Below are 22,179 nucleotides of genomic sequence, written 5' to 3'. Positions count from 1 at the left end.
TTTATTTTAACAGGCACACACTCCAACAAGTCCACACACACACACACACACACTCTTTCTCTCTCTTCACTTCCTCCCCTCTTCACCTCTGAGAGAACTGCCTATAACAGCTGCTGCCTCACATCCAGTTAGTATTCACACACAGCCAAGCTCGCCAATTAGTGGCCTTAGAGCGTGTAATTGTGTGTGTGTGTGTTTGTGCGTGTGTGAAGGTGTCATTTCGTTAAGTCTCAGGGGGTCGCGCCACCTCCTGCCGTGAGGTGTCTCTCCCTAGAGTGTGAGTGACAGTACACTTGGAGGGAGGCCAGTATACCAGTCAGGCCTCACTGGTTTCCAATGCTGTTTACATATATGGGCAAAAGAAACGTGTGTGTGTGTGTGTGTGTGTGTGTGTGTGTGTGTGTGTGTGTGTGTGTGTGTGTGTGTGTGTGTGTGTGTGTGTGTGTGTGTGTGTGTGTGTGTGTGTGTGTGTGTGTGTGTGTGTACTGGGGAATGGACGCCTACCACTGATGGGAAAAGGGATTTCTGTTTTTAGTGCTTTTCTCATTGGTGGAGAGACTTTGTTTTCTGCTAATGTATTTCTAAATGAATAATGTGCACTTGCTGGTGCAACGACAGATTGATGTCTTGATGTGACCATTTGCCAGAGCAAACTCTCTCTCCTCACAAGTGAGGAAGTGCTTTTAAGAGGAGAACTTCCCGTACTCAACAGAGGAAAGCGTTGCTCCATTACGAGTGGAGGGAAGGAGGGAGTTGGGCTTTAAATTGTCTTTTCAGAGGCATCAGGCTTCCCTCACATCGCAGCTAATTCTCGCTTTGACAAAGTGGCTGCGTGTTCTGGGAAAAACCGTCTACGTTTAGGCGAGTACAAATCCTTCAGCAGCACCATTAGTGTTCGACTTCTTAAATATGCTGAACTTTGTCTGAAAATAATTAAGTAAGTCTCACAAAGGGCTTAATTTCTGTCTGTAAAGGAATCCGCTTGAAAAACAACCGTTCAAGTCCATTAACGACTGTTGACTGAGGTATCGAGACTACAACCGTTGACGTTTGACCTTTGACAAGATTGGAATTTGCAATGAGTACATTCTGCCACTGTTTTCCTTTTATTAATTAGTGTGGTCTAAATTGCAGGCTTGCATTTCTCTTTTGGCACAAATGTAAGTAGTGTCACAGGCATCATGAAAATTGAAGTAATTGTAGCTCGTGCTGAAATCTCTAATTTCATTTTAATGAAAATGTTGAAGCTGCGGTGTTTCTATGTCGTTGTTTTAACGAGGTGCACGAGTCCTTAATGGTTATTTTACGCCCACGTGGGTCCGTCCTTCGTGCCGTGCGGACCGGTTTGGGCCGCTTCCCAGTAATTGTCATTTAAAGGTGTAAAACATCAACCCCTTCCGGACTCCCATTAACTGTTGTGAAAAGAGGCCGTGACTCTCCACTGAGCCTGGACCCCGGATGGGAGGGGGGAGCGAGGGGGGGGGGGGGGGGGGGCTTGAGGGCTCATGATCACTGGTGGTGTAGCGGCGGTCTGTAACTCTGTGTGCTGGTGTCCTCATTAGACCAGAGCCCCATCGGCCCGAGTATCCCGGGGCTCAAATGGACAAAAGGCAAACAGAATAGACATCATCTCCATTTTGTCTTTCTCACTACACCCCCCCCCCCCCCCCCCCCCCCTCCCTCTCCACACACATGCTCCCCCCTCCACCTTTTCCCCCGTTTCATCCAGCGTCGGTACATTCAACACGGACATTTTTCAGAGCAGATGTAGAGATGAATAACAGCTGTGAGCGTGTTCCCCACTTGGAAGATGATGAGTAGGGAGACATCCAACCACTCCATCGGGATTAGCTTCCTGGAAAAAAGCATAATGGAAAGATTGTCAAGGAATTACAATGAATCATAAATAATCGAGATGGTTTTCCATAGATGGTTGTGTTGAGTTATTCCGGTTCCAGTGCAGGCGACGGACAGACCGGCTTGTTGCTGCAGTTGGACTTTGGCGTCTTTGGAAGGTGAAGCTGATAGCTTGGAGCCTTTTGCTTGTTTGATCGGGAAGGTCGTGCACTGGTTCCCAGTGTTCCCCCTCGTGTGTTGGCGTTTATCGGCCTCCCTTATCCCCCGACGGAAGTCTGCCGTCCTGTCCTATCTCACGTCCGTGTTGGTGTCGAGATGCATATCAACGCGAGCGGGACCTGGACAAACACTCCACGTGGCCGCGTCGCAAGGAGACATTTAATCTCCTGTCCCCAGGGGACCTTTTTTCGATCTACCAGTCGTCTCGCCGTAGTCGACCTACGCCGGCCCAATTCCCGCGAAGGACGAGCTGCCGAGCCGTCGGTAGGAACGACTTAATCGCCCTGACGGCGTTCAGCCCCCACCCGAGTGGGTGGAAGATGCAACGAGTGGCGTCTGTTGCCAGGTAACGCTGAGTGCGTAGTCGTGGCTGCTCGCGTGACATTACGATTTACAACAAAGGCATTGAGCCAAGACGCTCGTATCCTATTTGAACAACTTTAATTACTTCTGATGATTCTGGCAGAGAGTGTCTGATTTTCGAGGCCGGCCGTTACATACATATTTTTGAGGCGAAATGAGCCGAGATCTGTTTTGTTTCAGAGATTTTTCTTTGCCGTGCTCCTCGATTTGGATTCACGTGGGCTCTGCTCAGGTCTCTCATCAGATAGTTATCTTTCATCAGCTCGTCTCCTCGCGTTAAAGCCAGCGCCTGATTTACGACCAGATGGATTGTACGTGATGCAGCTAAAGGACACATTCATTCAACGTGTCTGGCAGTAAAAAAAATAATAAAATCTTATCTCGACCCCATCTCTCCTTCCCCGTAATTGCTGCTTTCTATTCCCTCCCACTACTTCTCTCTTCAACATAGAAGCAGCTCTTCGTATGCTAATACAAACATGGCTTTCAAAGCTAAATGCTGAGCCTCGTCGGGGGTCCGCCACCTCCTGCCCATTCTCCTGCTATTCAAATAAATCGAAGGTGCCGCAAATGTCACCCTCCCGCTACGGCACACACAACCCTGTGAGATTTGAAAAGTGGCACTTATGCGGCAATGTCCTTTAGATACACTGCGTTGGTGGCAAATGTCAACAAAAAGAGTTGGTGCATTTAAATCCCAAAGAGAAATATCCCCCAATGACACTGACCGCATCAAAGGATTCATGTGACAATGAGTGATATTCTTGATCATCGTTGGATCTGCGTCAGGACACGCTGTGTCTCGTCAGAACATCACCATTTAAAATAAATGAACAGATGGTCACTAATTAAACGTGACACAGCATCTGGCTTAAGAATCTGTTAACGGCTCATCTGGATTGAGACTCTTCAGTTGACCCAGTGAGTGTGTGTATCGATCTGAACCGGGTGCAGCAAACCCGATACAGTAAACGGACCACCTGCTGCCTCACAAACACGAGTAGCTTCCTCAATTAAAAGATAATGGAACTTGATTAGAATCATTTGGCTTGCAGATGCACGAGAACCATCAGTAACCGTGTCAGTACGTTACGCCTGATGACTCTTCAGCTCTCGCAATGGGATGATTTTATTGTCAGGTTTTATTTAGAAATTGTGCAATTAGTTCCTCTTGTGTCGTCCCTGCTCTTAGCTAGTTGTTCTCTCTGTTTAGGCTTGGACCCGGGGTGTCGTTTAAATCTGAGTGGCTGAGGCAGTTTAATGCATATTTCCTGTCGCTTTCCTTTCGCGGCGCTGCTATTGAAGATGCTACGTGAACATTAATTAATTTAAAACGATTGGCTATCGTTTCTTACCCGAGGACTACGTGCGTGCTGAGACGTTCTGCTCTGGTAGATCTGCAGAAACACACACTGGCACCTATGTGCCGCACGGCCACAGGGAGCCCTGTCTTCCAGCGGCGGCAAGGCGACTGCCGTCACAGTGGACGTCTGTCCGGAGAAGCCGGGCCTTAATAAACCTGTGGTGACTGAGCTCACTCTGCAGAGAGCCGGCCAAGCTCTGCTAGGAAACCTACACCACAGAGCCGACCCCTCCTGGAAACAACCTGGTTGCCAGGCTTGTTGGATGCCCCCCCCGCCTGTGTGTGTGTGTGTGTGTGTGTGTGTGTGTGTGTGTGTGTGTGTGTGTGTGTGTGTGTGTGTGTGTGTGTGTGTGTGTGTGTGTGTGTGTGTGTGTGTGTGTGTGTGTGTGTGTGTGTGTGTGTAAGGCGGAGGTAGATAAAAGGAGGACAGGAGGCCACCCATGTGGTCTGGAATTCATTTTTCTGAATGAAATGAGGAAGGGATTATACGCTGTCCTGTCTCCTCGCTTCCATGAACTTCTATCACAAATATTAGTCGGCTCCAGTCGAGCGTATGGCTTCAGTGTTGCACCAGAAGAATAAATGGCTCAGATGAGAATATTGCCGATTGCTTTTACCGGAGACGTTCAGTGAGGGTTTTGAAAACACACTTACGGAGGCCGGTAGTGGGTGGGCTGCTGTAATAATGTGACGGAGAGACAGCAAGAAGCAGAGATACTGCGGCTTAATGGAGTCCTCATTAGACTCTGGAGCCCCATTGAGTGACTCAAAGAATCTGACTCTTTTCAAATGGGCACGATCATCCATCAACCCATCGTTAATTATTCCATCTTCTCGTCTCCATAATCCTTCTCATTAGATCATAAAATTGATACCAGCCCCGATAGAGGAAATCTAATTTCAAACCTTTTTTTAATTATCTTAAATATATTAGATGTTGGCTGTTGCAGCAGAAGCGTGGCATTGGATTGACCTAGGATTAAATTGTTGAATGCTGTGACTCCCACACATTCCCATGTCCTCTTCAGTGTGGATATGGACGAGTTATGATTGTAGTAGTCTCTCTTTTATGCTCTTTGTAGAGCTCAAAAGCCAGACTGATTCTGGGTAAAACAGGCTGTCAACAAAAGGACTGAAACCAGCATTCAGGCTCTCGTCTTCCATTCTCTTTTTCTTCATTTCCTTTCCTTTTTTCTGAACGTCTCCTTCCCTTCCTCTTATCACAACTTGCCCCCCCCTCCTCCCCTCGGCTGGCTAGTTTTCCAGGGGGATTGTGAAGTGCCGCCACATTCCTGGCTGGCACTCGTGTCTCTGGACATAGCGGAGGTGCAGGCATTAGCCAGAGCCGCCTGTGGAGCGAGAGCAGCGTTGGCAGCCAAGGACTCGGCGCCCATCTGCCGCCGGTGCCAGCGAGGGAACCGCCATTTATGACCTCCACTGATGCGAGAAGCAGCTCACGTCGGTCCGGAGACACGTTGGCCCACGTTTGCTGCAATCTACCCCCCCACCCCTCTTTATGTTTGGCCCATCAAACTTGGTCATGGACCACAGATCATATTTCAGAAGACCCGTTTCTTGCCTCTGCTTTCTGTCACATTAGCCCTTTTGATGAGGCGTCCACAGGCCTGCAGACGTCGAGGACGCGCAGCTCCACTTCTCAGTCCCACTTCGGCCCCCATGGTCTGACACGTCTATCAGTGTTTAGCCCGACTGCAAGCTGCTGAGCTCCTCCGTTCCACGGGGACTTAATCTTGGGCTCCTGACGCCGGGTTAAAAAAAGGCCGAGTGTGACCCCAGATGTTTGACATTACCGGTCCTCTTTATTTAGTTTCAGACTAAATTCTCTGTTCATTTTTTGCTTATGCCCTTCGCGGGGTACTTCTAGCACTTACTTATGTAAATAGTTTGCATTCAGCTTTCATGTCCGCTGTGTGTAGAGCCTTTGTTGTATTTAGAGGGGTGGGGGGATTAAACATACTTACAAGGAATGGCGGCCTTTGTTCTCCACCGCTGCACTGTTGAGTTTCCCCTCTAAAAGTAGTGCTATTACTGGATTACTGCCCATTTCAGGACCAAGGAAGGGACCGAACCTGCCTCACCTGAGCAAAGCCTAATCCGCTTAGACCTAATAATTGCTCTCATATTCACTCCGTCTCGTACGAGCACAGCTGCGGGGGGACGTCGGTGGCCCCAGATTGATGTGTAATAATACCCATGGTGCCTTTCTACGGCCAGGATCGGATCTCTGTACGCCACAAATCATCGTCACAGTTTGGCGCTCCAGTCACTAAACCATACTCCCTCGTCTCGGTGCCTCTTTCCAGCCGAGGTGCCCCCGCCGGCTCATGTTCTGTGCTCGTCATTACCCACAGCTGCATTAGGCCGCCTCTGTTTCAACAGTTGGCCTTTTTATGAGTGGGTGTTGAAAATTTGGTGAGAGCCGGCGATGCTCCGATGTCTTTATTTCAGATACGGCATGACGGTTATGAAGCCTGGTGTCGAGGGACGGAGCGGTGGGGGGTGTGTCTCTGGGGGAGGTGATGAGAGATCACACATCTTCTCCAAAAGACTTCTTCACGTACTCCATCCATCTGGCGCGACGCAGGCAGATACCCCCCCCGCCCCCCCAGGCAGCCATTTACACATCACACGAGTGTCAGGTGACGCTGCGCTCAGTTCTACGACCTCACTAATGAGATAACGGAAGACAAACCGTTTAATGCGAATGCCTCGACTACACCAAAGTGGTGGTTGAAAAAATGTGAAAAGTACACAATTCATGAACAATATTTTATTGTGAATTGAAGCTTTTTAAGATTGAATACAATTTTTTTTTTTTTTATTCCTTCTCCCTCTTTTTTTAAATTTTTTTTTTACTTCTCTCTCTCGCCCCATTGTGTTGTATTTCTTTTTCTTTTTACATTTAAGATGACCTTTTCCTGCTTGTTACATAAATCCCTACTTAGGCCCGGCTGCTCCCGGTCTCCGCTCTACGCCTGCGGCGGTAACGGCCTGGGATGGGTGGCCTATTAAAGCACCCGCGGTGGAGCGTTTGGGTGGGGCCTAGGCAGCCCTTTGATGCCTTTGCCCGCATCCCTGTGCGCTTATTAAGAGATTTATGGCTGATGCCCCCCCCCCCCCCCCCCCCCCTCTCCTGCTTGCACTGTTACACCAGTGTTTTTATTATTTTGCCCATTATGGAGTCCATATGGAGCACTTCAGCTCATCTCAAAGGCGGAGGTGTGCCGGCAGGCAGCGGCTCGTTGAGAGGGCGCTCTTCAGTTAAAATGGCGTGACAAACAACACGGCGGTAATTCACCGTCGGTATCAGAGCGAGGAGCACGGCATACATTTTGGCGAGGCGTTGCGGACGGCGGCTACCCGAGGGGGTTGAGCGAAGCCGAGCGAACGGTCTACCTGAGGTTGCGTGCCTGTTGCCATGCCAATGTTGCCGGATAATAAGCTGGGAGGAGGAGGAGGTGTATGGGGGGGGATGTCTGTCTAACGGGAGCAGAGCTCGCTCCCTGCTGTCACCGGCAGGATGGAGAGAAACGGGCACAGACCGATTGCGATCTCGCCGAGGGCTGTTATAATGAGCCCGGCTCGCTCTTTGCACCCGAGCAAGCGGCTCTGCTGAGCCAGATGCCTCCGCGGTGCAATTAACCCGGCACAAAAAGAGCAGATTGTGTTAAGTTAGCGGGTGTGCATACCGGTCGCAGGGCGCGTCTGCTGCTTTCAACGGGGGTTTTCAATTCGAAGCAGAGGAGTGGCCCCACACAGGGGTTCTGCTGATGAATGCCACGCACAGGAGGAGATACCCGCGGTCAGTGTTTTGGGGGTGTAATGAAAAGAGACGGCAGGGAATCGCTCTTTTGTGTTGCTTTGATTCATTTCAACGGGATCGGGCGGGGGGGGCTCGGGAGCGGCACATTGGTGCTGTTTGAATATTGTCTATTTGTTCTAAGGGGGATGTTTCATTTATGAAACTTTGAGAAGACTGTCGTTTGACGGGAAGTAAGTACCATGTTCCACCCTTAAGATAGATGCTAAGCGGCTGCTGGCGGTAAGACACGGGACTGGTATCAATCAGACGTGTGGATTTGACTGTGAATCCCATTTCAGCAAATAATAAATCAATTATGGAAACAGCTGTCAGCTGCAGCCCTCGACTTGCTTATGATAAGATGCATGCACCTTTTTATTTGCACCCTATTTACTATTCCTGAACGGTCCTGTTGCAATGTTTAGACAGAGACTTTCTACCTGGTCTGACTTGGTCCTGTTCAACGTCTCCGCTGTCAAGTTAACTGAGGCGGTCCGACCTCTTTGTTTGGGCGGGATTTCATCTTCATGCACCGGTGATTTCTCTGTGTGTCTCGTCGGAGATGCCAACTGTTTCTGACACGCAGCATTGTTAAACAATACTGACCGCGAGGTCTCCCAAGCATGACAATGCCCTCGCTAAGTAAACTCAACTTGACATCAGTGTCTGACTTTGGCTTCCGCTTTTCAGTGTTTTTCTCGATTTAAAATCAATCTCAATTTGACCTTGAATCCCTGTTCTCCAACATGTGGCGCGCTGTGTTCATGTTCTCATACACAGTCACGTTGCAGCTGGAATTTAAATGAAAGTTTGAGATATCTGTGTTAATAAATCGTAATACAGTTCATCATGCATGTTGCCACACCTGCTTTATGCTCTTTGAGGTTCAGTGCCAACGAGGTTTCACAGAGCAGCCGAGGGAACTGTGAAAAACTGCAACACACACACACACACCTGGTTATTTGCTGACAGGCAATGAAGCCTCTGTCAGTGGGCTCCGGTACGTCCTGTTTCCCCGTCATTTCCACAATTCATCTCGCTGACATCTTTATCAACCAACACAACTGTGGATTTAATGGCTTTGATTCTGAGGTTTCATTTCAGCTTTTAAACACAGATGGTCGTCTGCCAAATGCTCTGCAAATGCCAACATGACACCATCCAAGCCCCTCAGAGGCTTTATCGAGAGGCATGGGACTGTTCAAGGACATAAAATGTGGTGGTGGCTGCTGGTTTGGACAATTTCAATATAAAGTACATGTTTGTTGTATGTTTACAACTAAAGCTCCAAATAGTATCTTGAACTTTAGCATTTGATCATTCACAAAACATTCACATCCACAAAACTGTATGTTATTTATACTTTGTCATAGTTGGAGGTTTATGGTATTTTAGAAAAATGAACAAGTGAACTAGGGACAATCTGACCCGGCGTTGATTATCTGACTGTACTCGATGCTAAGATGCACACCAACGTTCTTGTTGGTACTAAAATATATTGAGTTACAAGTAGGTTGAAACAAAGTGATAAACTGTGCTTTATTGCCTTCTCCTGACAGACTTTCCCCTTCTCACTGCATCCCTGTGTGACATCCACCCAGAGCGGGATGATAATCTTATTAGCTCGACATTCCAGTTTTCCAGCAGCTGTAAATAAAAATACGATCTGCATGGGTTTCCTTTTTTTTTTTTTTTGCCAACTGCTGGCATTCCTGACTAGTTTCATAGAGCTCTTTTAAAGATGGCCTCATTAAATTACTCCTTTTCCCTCAAAAAAGTTAATGGCGGCAGACTTATGTTTCCTAAAATGTCTGACAGCCCAGCAGCTGCTAAAATAGATGCTTTCTCAGAGTTCTCTCTGCATGTTGACTAACGGGGGCCATGTTTTCCAGTCTGTGCTCATTCTGTTGGCCCCTGTATGACCCCACTGAATAACACGTTTCATTCTGCTTCCAAATACACCGAAGCGCTCTATCAGATCCCAGCGTTGTTAATAATTGATCCGATCGGAGACTCTCTAATCATGTCTGGGCTGTGTCGCTTTTCTTTTGAACTACGAGTGTGTGCAGTTTGTGCGCGAGGGAGGCTGATGTTATCTGGAGTCTCGCTGCTCTTCTCCCCTTAATTGGGTCGTGTAGATTTTGCAGCTGACTAAACTAGAACGAGATGGTACAAGTGTCTACTTTAACCATGGCACATTTTAAAAGCCCTTTAAATTCTGCGATTTGCACCGGCTGCGGCGTCGCTGAGATAAGCGTCCACGCTCCAGTGGCCGTCTCACGCTCCTCAACTCCCCGCTCTGCTGTCCCGTCTCCCCGAGACGTCTCCGAGCAGCTGTCTCGCTCCGACGCGGTCCGCTGAGAGTCTGTCAGACCGCACGCACAGGAGCTTTTTTCTGAGCTCCCACAGAGGAGGGAGGGAGGGGGGCGGGCGGTTGGGTGGGGGGGGTCCGCCCGGTGCAAAGTAACCGCGGGTGCTGCTGTTTGCGTCTGTGCATGTGCGACAGGCGCAAACACCGCCTCACCTTTTGACCTCTTGTGCAGCCTCTGGCACGTGTACCGTCGTGGTTTGTCGGCGCCCCGGCCGGCCTGCCGGAGCCGCGCCGTCCCGATCACAGGATGCTCACGGATAAGATAACCTCCTCTTTGATGCAGCTGTTAATCTGAATCCGACAAGCTGCACAGAACAAGCCCGTGTGTAGTCGGGATTAATGTAGAACAGTTCCTTATCGGGGTGTTGATTTTGATAAACGATGCACCCACGCTCCCAACAACCTTCTCCAATGAGCCGGGTCCCGCTGCTTGCCTTCCAGCGCCATGCCGATGTGATGATGCAACGTACTTTCTTTTTGAAATATGATTCCACCCGGGCGACTCCTGCCTGCGTTCGCCAGCGGGACAAAGTTGAGAAAGAAGGAAAGAAAGAAGGGAGGCGTTGCCTGCTGATGAGTCCTTTTATGGTTGCTTCTATCAATCAACTTCCAACCAACAGGCCTGACGGCCGAGCCGGCTTAATGGGTTCGGCGGCGCGTTGCAGGGGAGAATCCCGCCGAGAAGATACTTCGCCTCGCTCAGCAGTTTCTTTAACCTACTTCCTGTCATTTCCAGCGTCTATTCAGATACCTTCATGGAAATCTATTTTTGAAAACAACAAGTGATTAATATTTCATGGCGATAGTTGCTCATCAGGGTGCACTGGAGTATATCTGTCTTTTACCGGCACTCAGTATCAGAGCCAAGACCTTTTCTTATTCTGTGAGAGATTGAGACTCCCTGGATTAAGTGTTTGCACCCTGCACCGTTTTCAACAGCTTTGACTATGACACCGTATTCTTTTACTGGACTGAAGCTTGCTTGTTTTTTAAAGAGACCAATAGTCAATCACCACACATAGGTGTTTGATGAAGTACATTTTCTACTAAACTAGAAAATGTACTTGTGTCAGCATGTCAAATGTGTGGATATGCAGTTGCTGGGATGTTAAAATATCTCCAATGAACAAATAATCTACATATGATTTACTTAAAGCTATATTAAAAAATTATGTTTGAATTCAGTGGGATTTAAAACATTCTCAAAGCTGATTAATTCATTTGGTTGTAGCCCTCCATCTTCTCAACACGGCGTGTTGCTTTTCTTCTCTGCGTGTTACAGCCACCGACCTTCTGTCGACACAATGTGAAACCAGTGTGTGCAAACAAACTCCATGGCGCTGCAAGGGATGATGACAATAATACATTTCACTTCATTGCTTTACGAAAAAGTAGTAAAAAACTCTACAGTAAACCGTTGGCGATTTACTCTGCTCCTCTGTGCTATCGCTAGTTCAGCTTGGCAATTTAACGTTCACCTCTTTCAAGACCTCGGTCTCGAAAGTGTTTTTGTCATTACATCCCCATCCTGCGTGCCCCCCCTCTTATCTGTAAGCCTCCCTTTCAACCACTCTCACTTTGAAGGGCCCTCGGCTTGAGTCCGGATAGCATCCGCCCCGCTTATCTATTTGAAATGCCACCCGGTCTGCTCACGGCGTCCCCCTCCCCGCCGCCACTTGTGTGTGTCGATGAAGAGCACGACCTTGGTGAACCGTGATGATAAATGCGGAGGCGCGGCTGCGGTGCGTTTTGAGCGGTGTAGGTCACGGGGGCCTCCCCACAGCGCGGCAAAGTTGGCAGCGTCAGGTGCCACGGAATGTGCCTCACTCCGCCCGCTTTCTCGCCTGTCGTCATGCGGTGCCTAGAAACGCCTCCGCTGCGACTCATCCAGGAAGTCATTGTCTCACTATACACTCGCACTCGCATAGGTGTCAGTGCTCGTCTCAAATAAAAAGCCTCAGCGACGCCGTGTCTCCACCAAAGCCTGTAACATGGCTGCCGCCGGGTGTGATGGCGGCTGTAAGACCGGCATGGAGGCGGCATGTGCCGCCTGTGGACGGCCGTTGATGCGTTGTTTTTTGAGGTAGACGTTGGGGATGGCTGTTCCGTGTTTCCTACCCACCTGCTGCCTTTTATTCACGTGGAACAATTATTTGAGCTCTCTTCACGTGCACAAGAGACGTATAACAAATGTGTTGTGCGACACCGGCAGCTTTCATAGTAGAGCTCAGTTGATGGAAGAACGATTAAAAGTTCTCAGAGCAATTTGATTCATTTAAGTTTATTAAGCTTATTAAATATATATTTATCTAGTCACGTAAAACAGAAAAGCAGCAACGCTTGAACAAGCTAATGTTTACTATTTTTTACTCAATAAATAACCTTTTAACCTTTTCGGTTCATTTTTTGCATTGGACCAACAACGTAGATTTTCACGTCTTCAAAGCGTGAAAAGATCAAAAGAACAAGAAAAGCTTTGACTTATTTCTAAACTGTCTCTGGAAATGAGGTGAGATCGATGGTTCTGCAGTCAGTGTGGCTGACATTGAGGTGAAGAGGTGAAGTTTCATCCATAGCGAGTCATTTTGACTGATGCGATGAGCTAAAAGGCAGCAGCTGTTTCTCTCCAACGCTGCATTACCGGCTGAAGGGGAAGCCGCTGGCCTGTGAGCTCTAATACTGTCTCATCCAATTCCCCCGGGCAGCCATCGATTCCACTGTCCGGCAAACCTTGGAGAAATAAAATGTGTAAATATGATAGACTAGAAACAATAACACTGGAATATGGTGTCATCGCCTCACCGTTGCTCGCCGTTTTAACGAGATGAAAGAAGCGAGAAGGAACGCGCTCTCGAGGACATCTCGATCCATAAACACGACGCGCATCATTACAACGCTCCCTCCCGCCTGTAAAATGTAAACTATCTGTCCCCCTGCCCGTCCACGGCCTCTCTAGCTCTGCTCTCATGTCTTTCCGCCGTTCTGCCTCTTTTCCTGCCGGCCTTTCAGCCGGAGCCACCTGCCGCTGAGACAAAGGTGGGTCTGATTAGGAGCTGGACCGGCAGGAGGCGGGTCAAAGACGGAGCGGGTTGCCTTGGCGCTTCTTCAACAGGCTCCTTGATTTAACTTTATTGAAAGATCCCGTTTTTGCTTGGCTGCGTTACTGCACGCACACACACACACACACACACACACACACAGCGTTACGCAGGTGTAGGTATGCTCTATCGACTCTGACGGTCGACCGTCCCCTAAGATAACCACTGACATCTGGTACGATAACATTGTGTTGCCCAGAGGCACGTGAGGGCCCGGCTTTGACACACTGTTGAGATGGTTACTGACGAGTCGCTCCCTGTGGAATCGCCTCAAACACGGGGGCCCCGAGTGGAGCAGCTGCCGCGTTGAAATTGAAAGATGCCAATCTGACTTTGTGAGTGCAGCTTGGCCTTTAACACTTTTTTTTGTCGTGGTCCCTGTTCTCCGGTATGAGCTGTAATGAGCAAGTGTAAAAGCAGGCACCTTCGCAAAGGAAACTTTAGTGTTTCTTCTCGAGTCTTCATAAAATCAATACGGGAAGATGAATTCGCTGGATCACAATCTTCTCTGTTAAGTGTCTAAAAAAAAAAATAACAATGTACACAGGGTACTATTTCTTCTTTGCCTTTTATAACCTCTAACAACTGCAGCATATCCAGATTATTGTGACTGTTCTTCATCCAAGTCACACTCTTGTCATTTAGCTCCACAGAGATGTGGATGAATAGAGCAGAAGCGCGCGCGCACACACACACACACACACACACACACACACACACACACACACACACACACACACACACACACACACACACAGAGTTTGTACTCAGCATCACGAGGAGGAATAAAAGATTTAAGTGTGTGTGTGTGTGTGGCACACATCATGTCTTGTTTGAGAGGCTGAGCTGATGACACATGACCCTGAGGCTGTCTCCTCTCTGTGTTAGTGACGATTAGATCACCCACTCGCGTCGACACACCAACGGGGGGAAAAAGTGTTTTCTCCGTCTCTCGCCTGATCATTTTACAACAAAATAATTCAGTTAGCCGGCATTGTCCAAACATCACATTCCTCCGCCAGGCTAAGTGGTTGCTATGGCGTGCACTTAATGAACGGAAAAAGCAGTAAGCCGTTAACAGCGCGCCCATTCTTATCCTTCAGTCATTTACTTTCCCTCTATCCCCCCCCCCTACTCTCTCCCTTCTCCAGTCCTGTCCGTCCAGGCCGCCGCCTTCCAGTTCATGAAGGAGCCCAAGTCCCAGGATGCCTTGCACGGCCGCAGCGCCATGCTGCGCTGCGAGGCCAGCGATCCGGTCGGCGTCGGCTACAGCTGGCGTCACAACGGCCAGCCTCTGCTAGAGAGCCCTCGCCGCTTCCTGGAGGGCAGCAACCTCAAGTTCACCGCCGTGGATCGCCAGCAGGACGCGGGGAGCTTTGTGTGCATCGCCGAAAACTCCATCACAGGAGAGTCCCTCGAGTCCACCAATGCCTCCTTCAATATCAAGTGTGAGTGATTTTTGCTTCTTTGTGGGGGGGGAAAAAAGGACTTCTGGAGTGAAATTTTCCAGCTGACCAGGTTTCATAATGGCAACACGGGCGTGCATCCAGTTTCTGCATCAAAAAAAGCCAAACAAAAGTCCCGGTATAAGATGACAGGTAGTCTGAGCTGAAGGAATGTTTCCACCTTGTTCTTTGTGGCTTCCTCTCCCCCTCTCCAAAGGGAAACGGGATACGTACGCCACCAAGCATGTGTTTCTTGTTGCCTCTTTCTTCTCCGTGGGGTAAAACTCTCTCCTCCCATATACTGTCCAAAGGCCTTTGTCTGGAAATGACAGAGCAGTGTGATTTACAACTCTCTGGCTGCATCATTGTTTAGGCTCACATTAACACGGGCCTCTTCGCTCCAGCTTCTTCATCGCCGCCAAGCTTCTCACTCCCCCGTCATCATCGGAGCATTTCGGCCGCGTCCAGGTCACGCGCACTCGTACATTCATTTTGTTGTTCAGCCCTTTAACCGAACCCCTCTTACATTTCAGAAGAAGCAGTTTTGCAGGGGTAAAAAACAACCATGTACATGTACTTGTGGTCTGCCCTCAGGTACCAGTTAACAAAAAGAAAAAAACCTTTTTCTCCTCCAAACGCAGAGCGCGGTTTTGCTCTGCTGGCAGTAGAAAACAAAAAGTGAAGCGGGGGGGGAGAAACGGCCCCATCTGGAAGACGTTGTCCTCTCTTGCTACATTCTGCTGAAGGTTTCTCTTTGCGGTGATGTTACTGGTTCGGAGGCTGATTACAAGAGCAGATGAGAGTCCAGACCTCCTAGTCGCACACAGAGAGGGACGGCCAGAGGTTCCACACACCCCCCCCCTCCCCCCCCTGCTCCCTGACGTCTCTCCATTTGTAAGCAGACCGAACGATTGAAGCTACGAGCCAGATAAACCAAAGGAAGCGCGCCGCTTTATGAAAAGCTGGTCTGATCTGAAGGCTGCTGCTTTTATGTGTTTCACTTACACATGATGTAGTGTGTCAGTAAAGCTCAACCGCCACACTCCCACACATTATAAAGGGAAGAAAACAAGTCAGACATGAAGCACCAGTTCTTAAGAGCTGCCTTTGTGGCCGTTGCCAGGTCATTAATATTCCGACGCATCGGAAAAGACGGCGCGTTTTTATTAGGGAGGCGGCGTGCTCATTTTTCGGAAATTCAATTTATTCAACAGATTAAATCATGGAAATATTCATGAGCATTTTTGCTAGTGCATACACGTGTAATAGATTTTATGATGAGTTCAGGTGTGAGATTCAGAGAAAAATGGGTGTGTAGATATTTAACAGGGTGCAACTTGCTGTGGATCCTTGTGGGACGACCTGGGCCAACTTGAAGATCTACACAGATGTAACATCTGAATTATTTTCGACATTTAGAAGAGCTCTAAGAGGTTGAACGTCGGTTCAGCATTGCATGTATCCATAATTGTACATATATCAATAATTATAATCTACTCTGAAGTTCCCCACAGCGGCACAGGGCTTTATTTTATTTTTATTTTTATTTTTTTAAATTTAATCGGCCCGCAAACAAACAACCGTGACGCAGCGTTAGCCTCTAGCTTGTGGGTGAGTCCTAAGCACTAAGAGTTGATGCTAATGCTTGTTTCTTGTTCTCCTGAGTTTGTACCCTATGGTTGAATGCACTTATTGTACGTCGCTTTGGATAAAAGCGTCAGCTAAATGACATGTAATGTAATGTAATGCTAATGTTAATAATCTCTATTTGTGAATAAGCAGCTCTCTGTCAACAAGTTGACGACAACTCTGCAGGTGCACGTTTAGCTAAACAGAAACGTAATGAGTGTGATTGGTGTAGAACCAAATGTGCTTGCACACGGTATTTCCATATTATCAGACAATAGATTCTCCATCTGTGTGTCTGTTTTTTTTAAAGAGGGAATTTAAAATTTGCTGTGCTTGCAGAGGCTTTTAGTCCACTAAGGAGAAACGACCTGCAGTACATTAGGCAGATTCAAGCAGCAGGGGCCGTACGTTCTGCAAGAAATTGCGAGATCGATATCTTTATCAGTTTGATAAGCGTACATCCTCAGAGGTGGACTTGTCCCGTCTGACTTAAGATAAGAAACCCTCCACACGGCCGCTGTACAAAAGGAGGAACAAGATCATTCGCGGCGCATGCTTTGCTGAATCAAACACACAAGGCGAGGGTACCATGCAGCACTAAATCACCCGTAATCACTTGCACGATACGTGCATCTACACTATTAGTCTCCCTGTCAGGCGGCGCAGGTTGGCTGGTCATCTGTGGATGGATGACTTTAGCTGGATCAGGCCTTGTTATGACACATGTTCTCATATTTCCCCCAACATACATTTAGCAGACGATAAAGCCGTGTGCGGCTTAAAGCGTAAAGACCCCCTCTGGCGTTAACCCTGCATGTGCGCTCACTCATGTGTATCCTAGTTTGCGTGCGTAGTGAGTATGTGAGGGGGGGGGGGGGGGGGGGGTGTTCCATGTGTACTGTACACAGACTAGTGGAGTAGATTGTTTTCCCCTCCCCCCTTCCTGGCCTCCTGAGAGTGAAATTATCTTGGTCTCAACGCCGCGTGGGCCGATCCTGCCAGTTGAGAGTTATTCTGAGTAATTATCCCCCCCCCCCCCCCTCCATTGTCACTAATAGAGGTTTTAGCCCCCCGCTTCCTCCTCTTGTACCGCTGGCTCTCCGTGGCGTGACCGCGTCCAGCCGGGGCGTCGGACTCGCTCGCCTCTGTTGTCTGAGTGTTTGTTGGTCCTGGAGGCAACGCTTCACTTGACTCAAACAAGATGCGGACTGACAGTCTTTTTGTTGTAGGCAGAGGGAAACCGTACCGAGAAAAAACCCCAGGCTAGCAGGCACATGTCCTCCCCCCCCTCTCCCTCCCTGTCCCCTCAAATCACACCCACCCTCACGCGCCATCTCGGTTTAATCACACAACGTGTGTCTTTAACCCACCTTTGTTTTGGGGGGGCCTCCTTATTGATCGCTAGTGCGGCTTCACATCCTGTCATGATTCCTTTTTTGCACTCTCGTCTCTCGTGAGCTGATAAAAGGCCGCTCCCCCTGCGTAACGATCCATCGGTCAGCCTCTCCCCTCCGCTGTTGCTGTGCTCTAATCTTGGAGCCCCCTCCTCCCTTCCCTCCCTCTTCTCCCCCCTCTTTTTGCTCGGTCACAGCAGCGGCAGACTCTTCAGTTGCCAATATTTTGGAGCCCGACCTCCTGACCCCCCGTCAGCCACAGCTGATAGAATCCGACACCTCGTCTGGAGCAGCGCCGCCGACTCCTTCCCGCACGCAGCCGTTGAGCCGCTCCGCCACATGTTTTAGTTATTTCCATACCCACATGCCGCTGTCCGTTAAACCTCCATCCCCCGACACGCCCGAGCAGCTCGTTGGGTGAAAGAGACAAACGCGGCGTTTCCGTTTGGCACAGTGAGGAACGACTGGTGGAGGCGTCTGCCCCGACGCTCTCCTCACAGCTCATCTGTTATCAGCCCCGTGTCCATGGGGCTTCCTGCTCTGGCTCCAACGTAACAATTATACGGCCCTATTTATGGCGTTGGCTGCCGGGCCTACTCCAACACTCAGCCGTGCATTCTGGGAGGGATTACGGAGAAGTATTTGCCACTAACAGGTTATGAAAGAGCGCCTGCTGTTCTCCCAGGGAACAGCTGCAGAAACCTGAACCGCGAGCGGAGTAAAGAGGGTTAGAATGTTTGACGGGTTTTTCAAAAATCCGGGTCAAAGTGGAAATTAAATAATCGCAGTGATTGGATTTGGCCTGCGAGGGAAAAGAGTAGGCCAAGAGTTGGAGACACTTTAGACGGTCAGGGCGCCGCGTGTTCAGCGCGCCAGTGATCGACGGGTCAGGGCGGCCAAGCAGTGCGTCCTGCTGCGCCATGATTACGTTTTCATCGTTTCTCAGTGCTCACGCGGTGCTCACACTACCTACCACGCGCTCTCTGCGCGGATTTCACACTCACGCCGCTGGAATGTAAAATGTTTCTTACTAATGTCAAAAAAGCGCGTCGGAGGGGTTTTCCACCCGAGGAAGACTCAACCAACCAAAGAGCGGTTTGGATTTTAGTTCTGCACATACATGTGGTTCTATCAAACTTTTCCCTCCTCTTTGGTGACTCACTGTTCCCCCGTCTGGTTTCATGGGTCCCGTTATGCTCCCAGTGCTCTAATAATACGTCTGTCTGAATGTTTGGCCCCAGGTCCCCATGGCTGGGATGGCCCTTAGCACCTCCTCTTCTTCGCTGTGCCACCGGAGCTGAAAACATTCAACCACTCTGGATCCTCTTCAGAGCTCTCAAAACTAAATTTGTATGCATGCGATGGAGATTTGGGGCCCGGCACCGTATTGTTACAAGCACTCGTCTGCAACACACATCTAAACACTCAATGAAATGAGCTCACTCTCACTGTCGTCGGCCATTTGTGTTGGGAGGCCGCTAATTACCCCCCTTCCTGTTACTGTAGAGAGGATTACCCACAATCCCCCAGGATGCAGACTGACACCGGGTATCTTTTATAATTCGCTGTGACGGATCGTCCTCTGACCTCGCGTAGGTAGAGGCGCATGCCATGCATATTTCATGCGGGCGGCCGCATGCTGTAGATCTGGAGCTCGGCGTGACGGAACGACTTTCTCGGGCTTAAACCAGGGCTGCCCGGAGAAACGCTCCGTCAGCAACCACGCCGGGTGTACAGTTACTGCATGTCGCACAGCCACAGCTTATTTACCATCACGTAAACTACTATTAGCCCCGGCTCTCGTTCCGTGTGAACACTGAGTGTTTGTGTAGTCGACACACTCGACAGAGGAAGGGGAATTCCAGCCGGGTATCAGCGCTGCATCACAGATATACGGTGCCGTTCCCCAAAGGGAGACTATGAATAACTTTGCATATCTCTTAACGCCTCCAGCATTCGCTCTGCTTGAGCTGTGCAGCGGAGGCGAGAGGGGAACCGATTCCTCTGTTCAGGTCTTCCAAAAATCGATTTAATAAAAGTAATCAGTCAACGTTGGGTTAAGCATCATTGTATATGTTGAAAAGTCACACAAAATATCAACATATTTTTTGTTGGCACCTTTTTATGTGTTCAGCATTAATAACTGTTAGACTTTTCTTTTTGTTGGTCACAGTATTCAATCAGTTCCTGTCTCCAAATCCAGAGACTCGCAGCCTTCCTGCCGTGATTCACTGGAGTTAACAACCCTTTGTACTAAACCCACAATTGATCCCCAATGTTACCATTGATCCAAATAGAACCCTGAAATACTAAAAGATTCACACCCCTTCTTGGCAGTGGGCGGAGGTTTTATCAACAAAAAAGTGCCTCCATCAAATGGAAGAGGACATTTTTATGGCCAGTACAGAATTTGTGGATACGCCAAAGAGGACAGGAGCCACCACAGTCCTTCTTTATTGAAACAGGGATGAAATATCCATATACTGGTCTCCCTTGGAGACTGACAAATGATTGTGTTCTGCCCTCGAAGGACGATGTAGGAATGATTTGCTGCTGTGAGGATTTCCTGACACACTGTGTCGTTGATATATATTTCCCTGTGCACTGGGTCAAACCTTTAATGGTAAAACCAGGCTGTTCTCATTTCTCACCGCTGCTCGATGCATTCGAGGAGACGTCTGTGGATCGTTTTCCACGTAGTCTGTTTCTGTCCTTTATTCTCACGTTCATCAGTCATTCAAGATGACTGATGAACGTGAGAGTTGATCAGGTTTCACGTTACTAGCGAGAGTGATGCCGCTCATCCCTTTTTTTGCGCCATATGCTCAACTAATAATAATAATAATAATAAATAATAATAATACTACTGTGGAGCCATCTGATGAGGCTTGAACACATTTTGAAGTATTAACGCTGTTCTCCTGCGTTATTGTTCGCCCTGTTGTTCATTTGCCTTTTTGACTGACTTTTTTTATGGGCTGCTCTGAAAGCAGCAAGGCCCCATTTAACAAAGCAGGCCAATGAACTGTCCATTAAATGTCTATAAAAAGCACCGCAAAGGCCACGCTCGCTCGTCCGAGTGCACGCGGCGGCGCCGGAAGCCGACCCGGCGATGCGTCACTGGGCTGTCACAGCGATGTGCCCGACCCGCCTCAGCCCCCATTAGGCATGGCAGTGTGTCCCGCGTGGACGGATGACAGGACGACCACTTAACTCAATTTCTCCTCCTGTCCTTCTCATGCCTCCTGCTCCCTTCTCTCCTTTCGGCTTACAGATGCTCACAGATGTTTTTGTGTCTTTGTGTCTGCCTGCGCAGGGCTGGAAAGTGGCGGTGTGACGTTGAAGGAGCCCGCCTCAGAAGGCGAGATCGAGAGCTCCGCGCCGGTCGTGCTGCGCTGTCAAATTGACGGACACCCGCGGTGAGTCTCCTCCGTCCTCACCTCGAGCTCAGAGGTCACGTGGAGGACCGTACTCCAAAACGTCTCCCCTGTCCATGTTGGCCTCTCTCACGCCCCCATGTTTTGTCTCCATGCGTCTCCTCCCTCCACTCGACTTTCTTCTTCAATCCCCTCCTCCCCAATCATCTCTTGTCCTCGCCAACACCGCTCTCCTATGCTCCCACTCAGGCCGACGTGCCAGTGGTTCAAGGACGGGGTGAAGCTGATGGAGAAGAGCCACCAGATCAACAACAAGGAGAGGACGCTCACCTTTACCAGTGCCAGTCCGGATGACAACGGCCTGTACTACTGCTGTGCCAAGAACGCCGCCGGGCACGTCTGCAGCAACAGCAACTTCACTCTCGACATTATAGGTGTGTGTGTGTGTGTGTTACTGTTGTAGTGCAACATAGCTTTACAAGCCCTTCCAAGAGAGAATTGCTATCATTTTATCATTGATTATTTAGCCATTATTTTTCTATTTTACATTTTGCCCTTTTAAAATGTCAAAATGTGAAAATGCTCGTCCCAATTTCCAGTAGGCAGGTTTTTCTAACCGCTGATCTTTTTTAGTAACTATAGATTATTTGAAAACACATCAAATTGCCTCCTTACATCATAAATATACTTGAAAACAACAAAAATCCTTCCACGTTGTCACACTTGCAAGTGTGATGAGGAAGAGGGGCGGGGGTCTGCATAGTCCATTAGTGTTAGAGAGAAGTTCCTAATGTGATCAACAGGGTGTGCGTTAGCACTTTACTCCACTGCACACACACACACACACACACACACACACACACCATAAACATCTACAAACTGTAACATCAGGTCCTGTGTGTGTGTGTGTGTGTGTGTGTGTGTGTGTGTGTGCGTGCCCTCTTATCCCCTCAGTACAACACTGAGTAAATAGATTACATACAGCAGCACATCAGTGTGTGAAACACGATGCCCCGTTCCACTTGAATTAGTCACCTGCAGCATACACACACACACACACACACACAGAGAGAAGCACGCTGTGGTTGCACCTGTGTGGTGGAAGAATGTATAATTGTTGAGTTGCGCTGTAGTTTAGGAAAGCGAGGTTTTCAATGCACAGCCACTTCTTTTTAAGATGAGGTCTTCCAGGCAGCTTCCCCGTGTAGACCAGGTGCGAATGCCTTTCTCTTTCTTCACA

General features: G+C 48.9%; 1 protein-coding gene across 2 annotated transcripts in view; it reads left to right on the top strand.

Moving 5' to 3' along the window:
• ptk7b (protein tyrosine kinase 7b) overlaps positions 1–22,179 on the top strand; it is a 58,487-nt gene that overhangs the window by 23,617 nt on the left and 12,691 nt on the right. For both annotated transcript variants that reach the window (XM_040178547.2, XM_078103981.1), the window contains 3 exons: positions 14,246–14,542; positions 20,879–20,981; positions 21,189–21,373. In XM_040178547.2, coding sequence (XP_040034481.2) covers positions 14,246–14,542; positions 20,879–20,981; positions 21,189–21,373 — 585 coding nt within the window. The remainder of the gene's footprint in view (positions 1–14,245; positions 14,543–20,878; positions 20,982–21,188; positions 21,374–22,179) is intronic.

This window comes from Gasterosteus aculeatus, chromosome 6 (assembly GCF_964276395.1).
Source record: "Gasterosteus aculeatus chromosome 6, fGasAcu3.hap1.1, whole genome shotgun sequence".
Classification (NCBI taxonomy): Eukaryota; Metazoa; Chordata; class Actinopteri; order Perciformes; family Gasterosteidae; genus Gasterosteus; species Gasterosteus aculeatus.
Note: the sequence above shows the minus strand (reverse complement) of the source record. Positions and strands in the feature narration are given on the sequence as shown.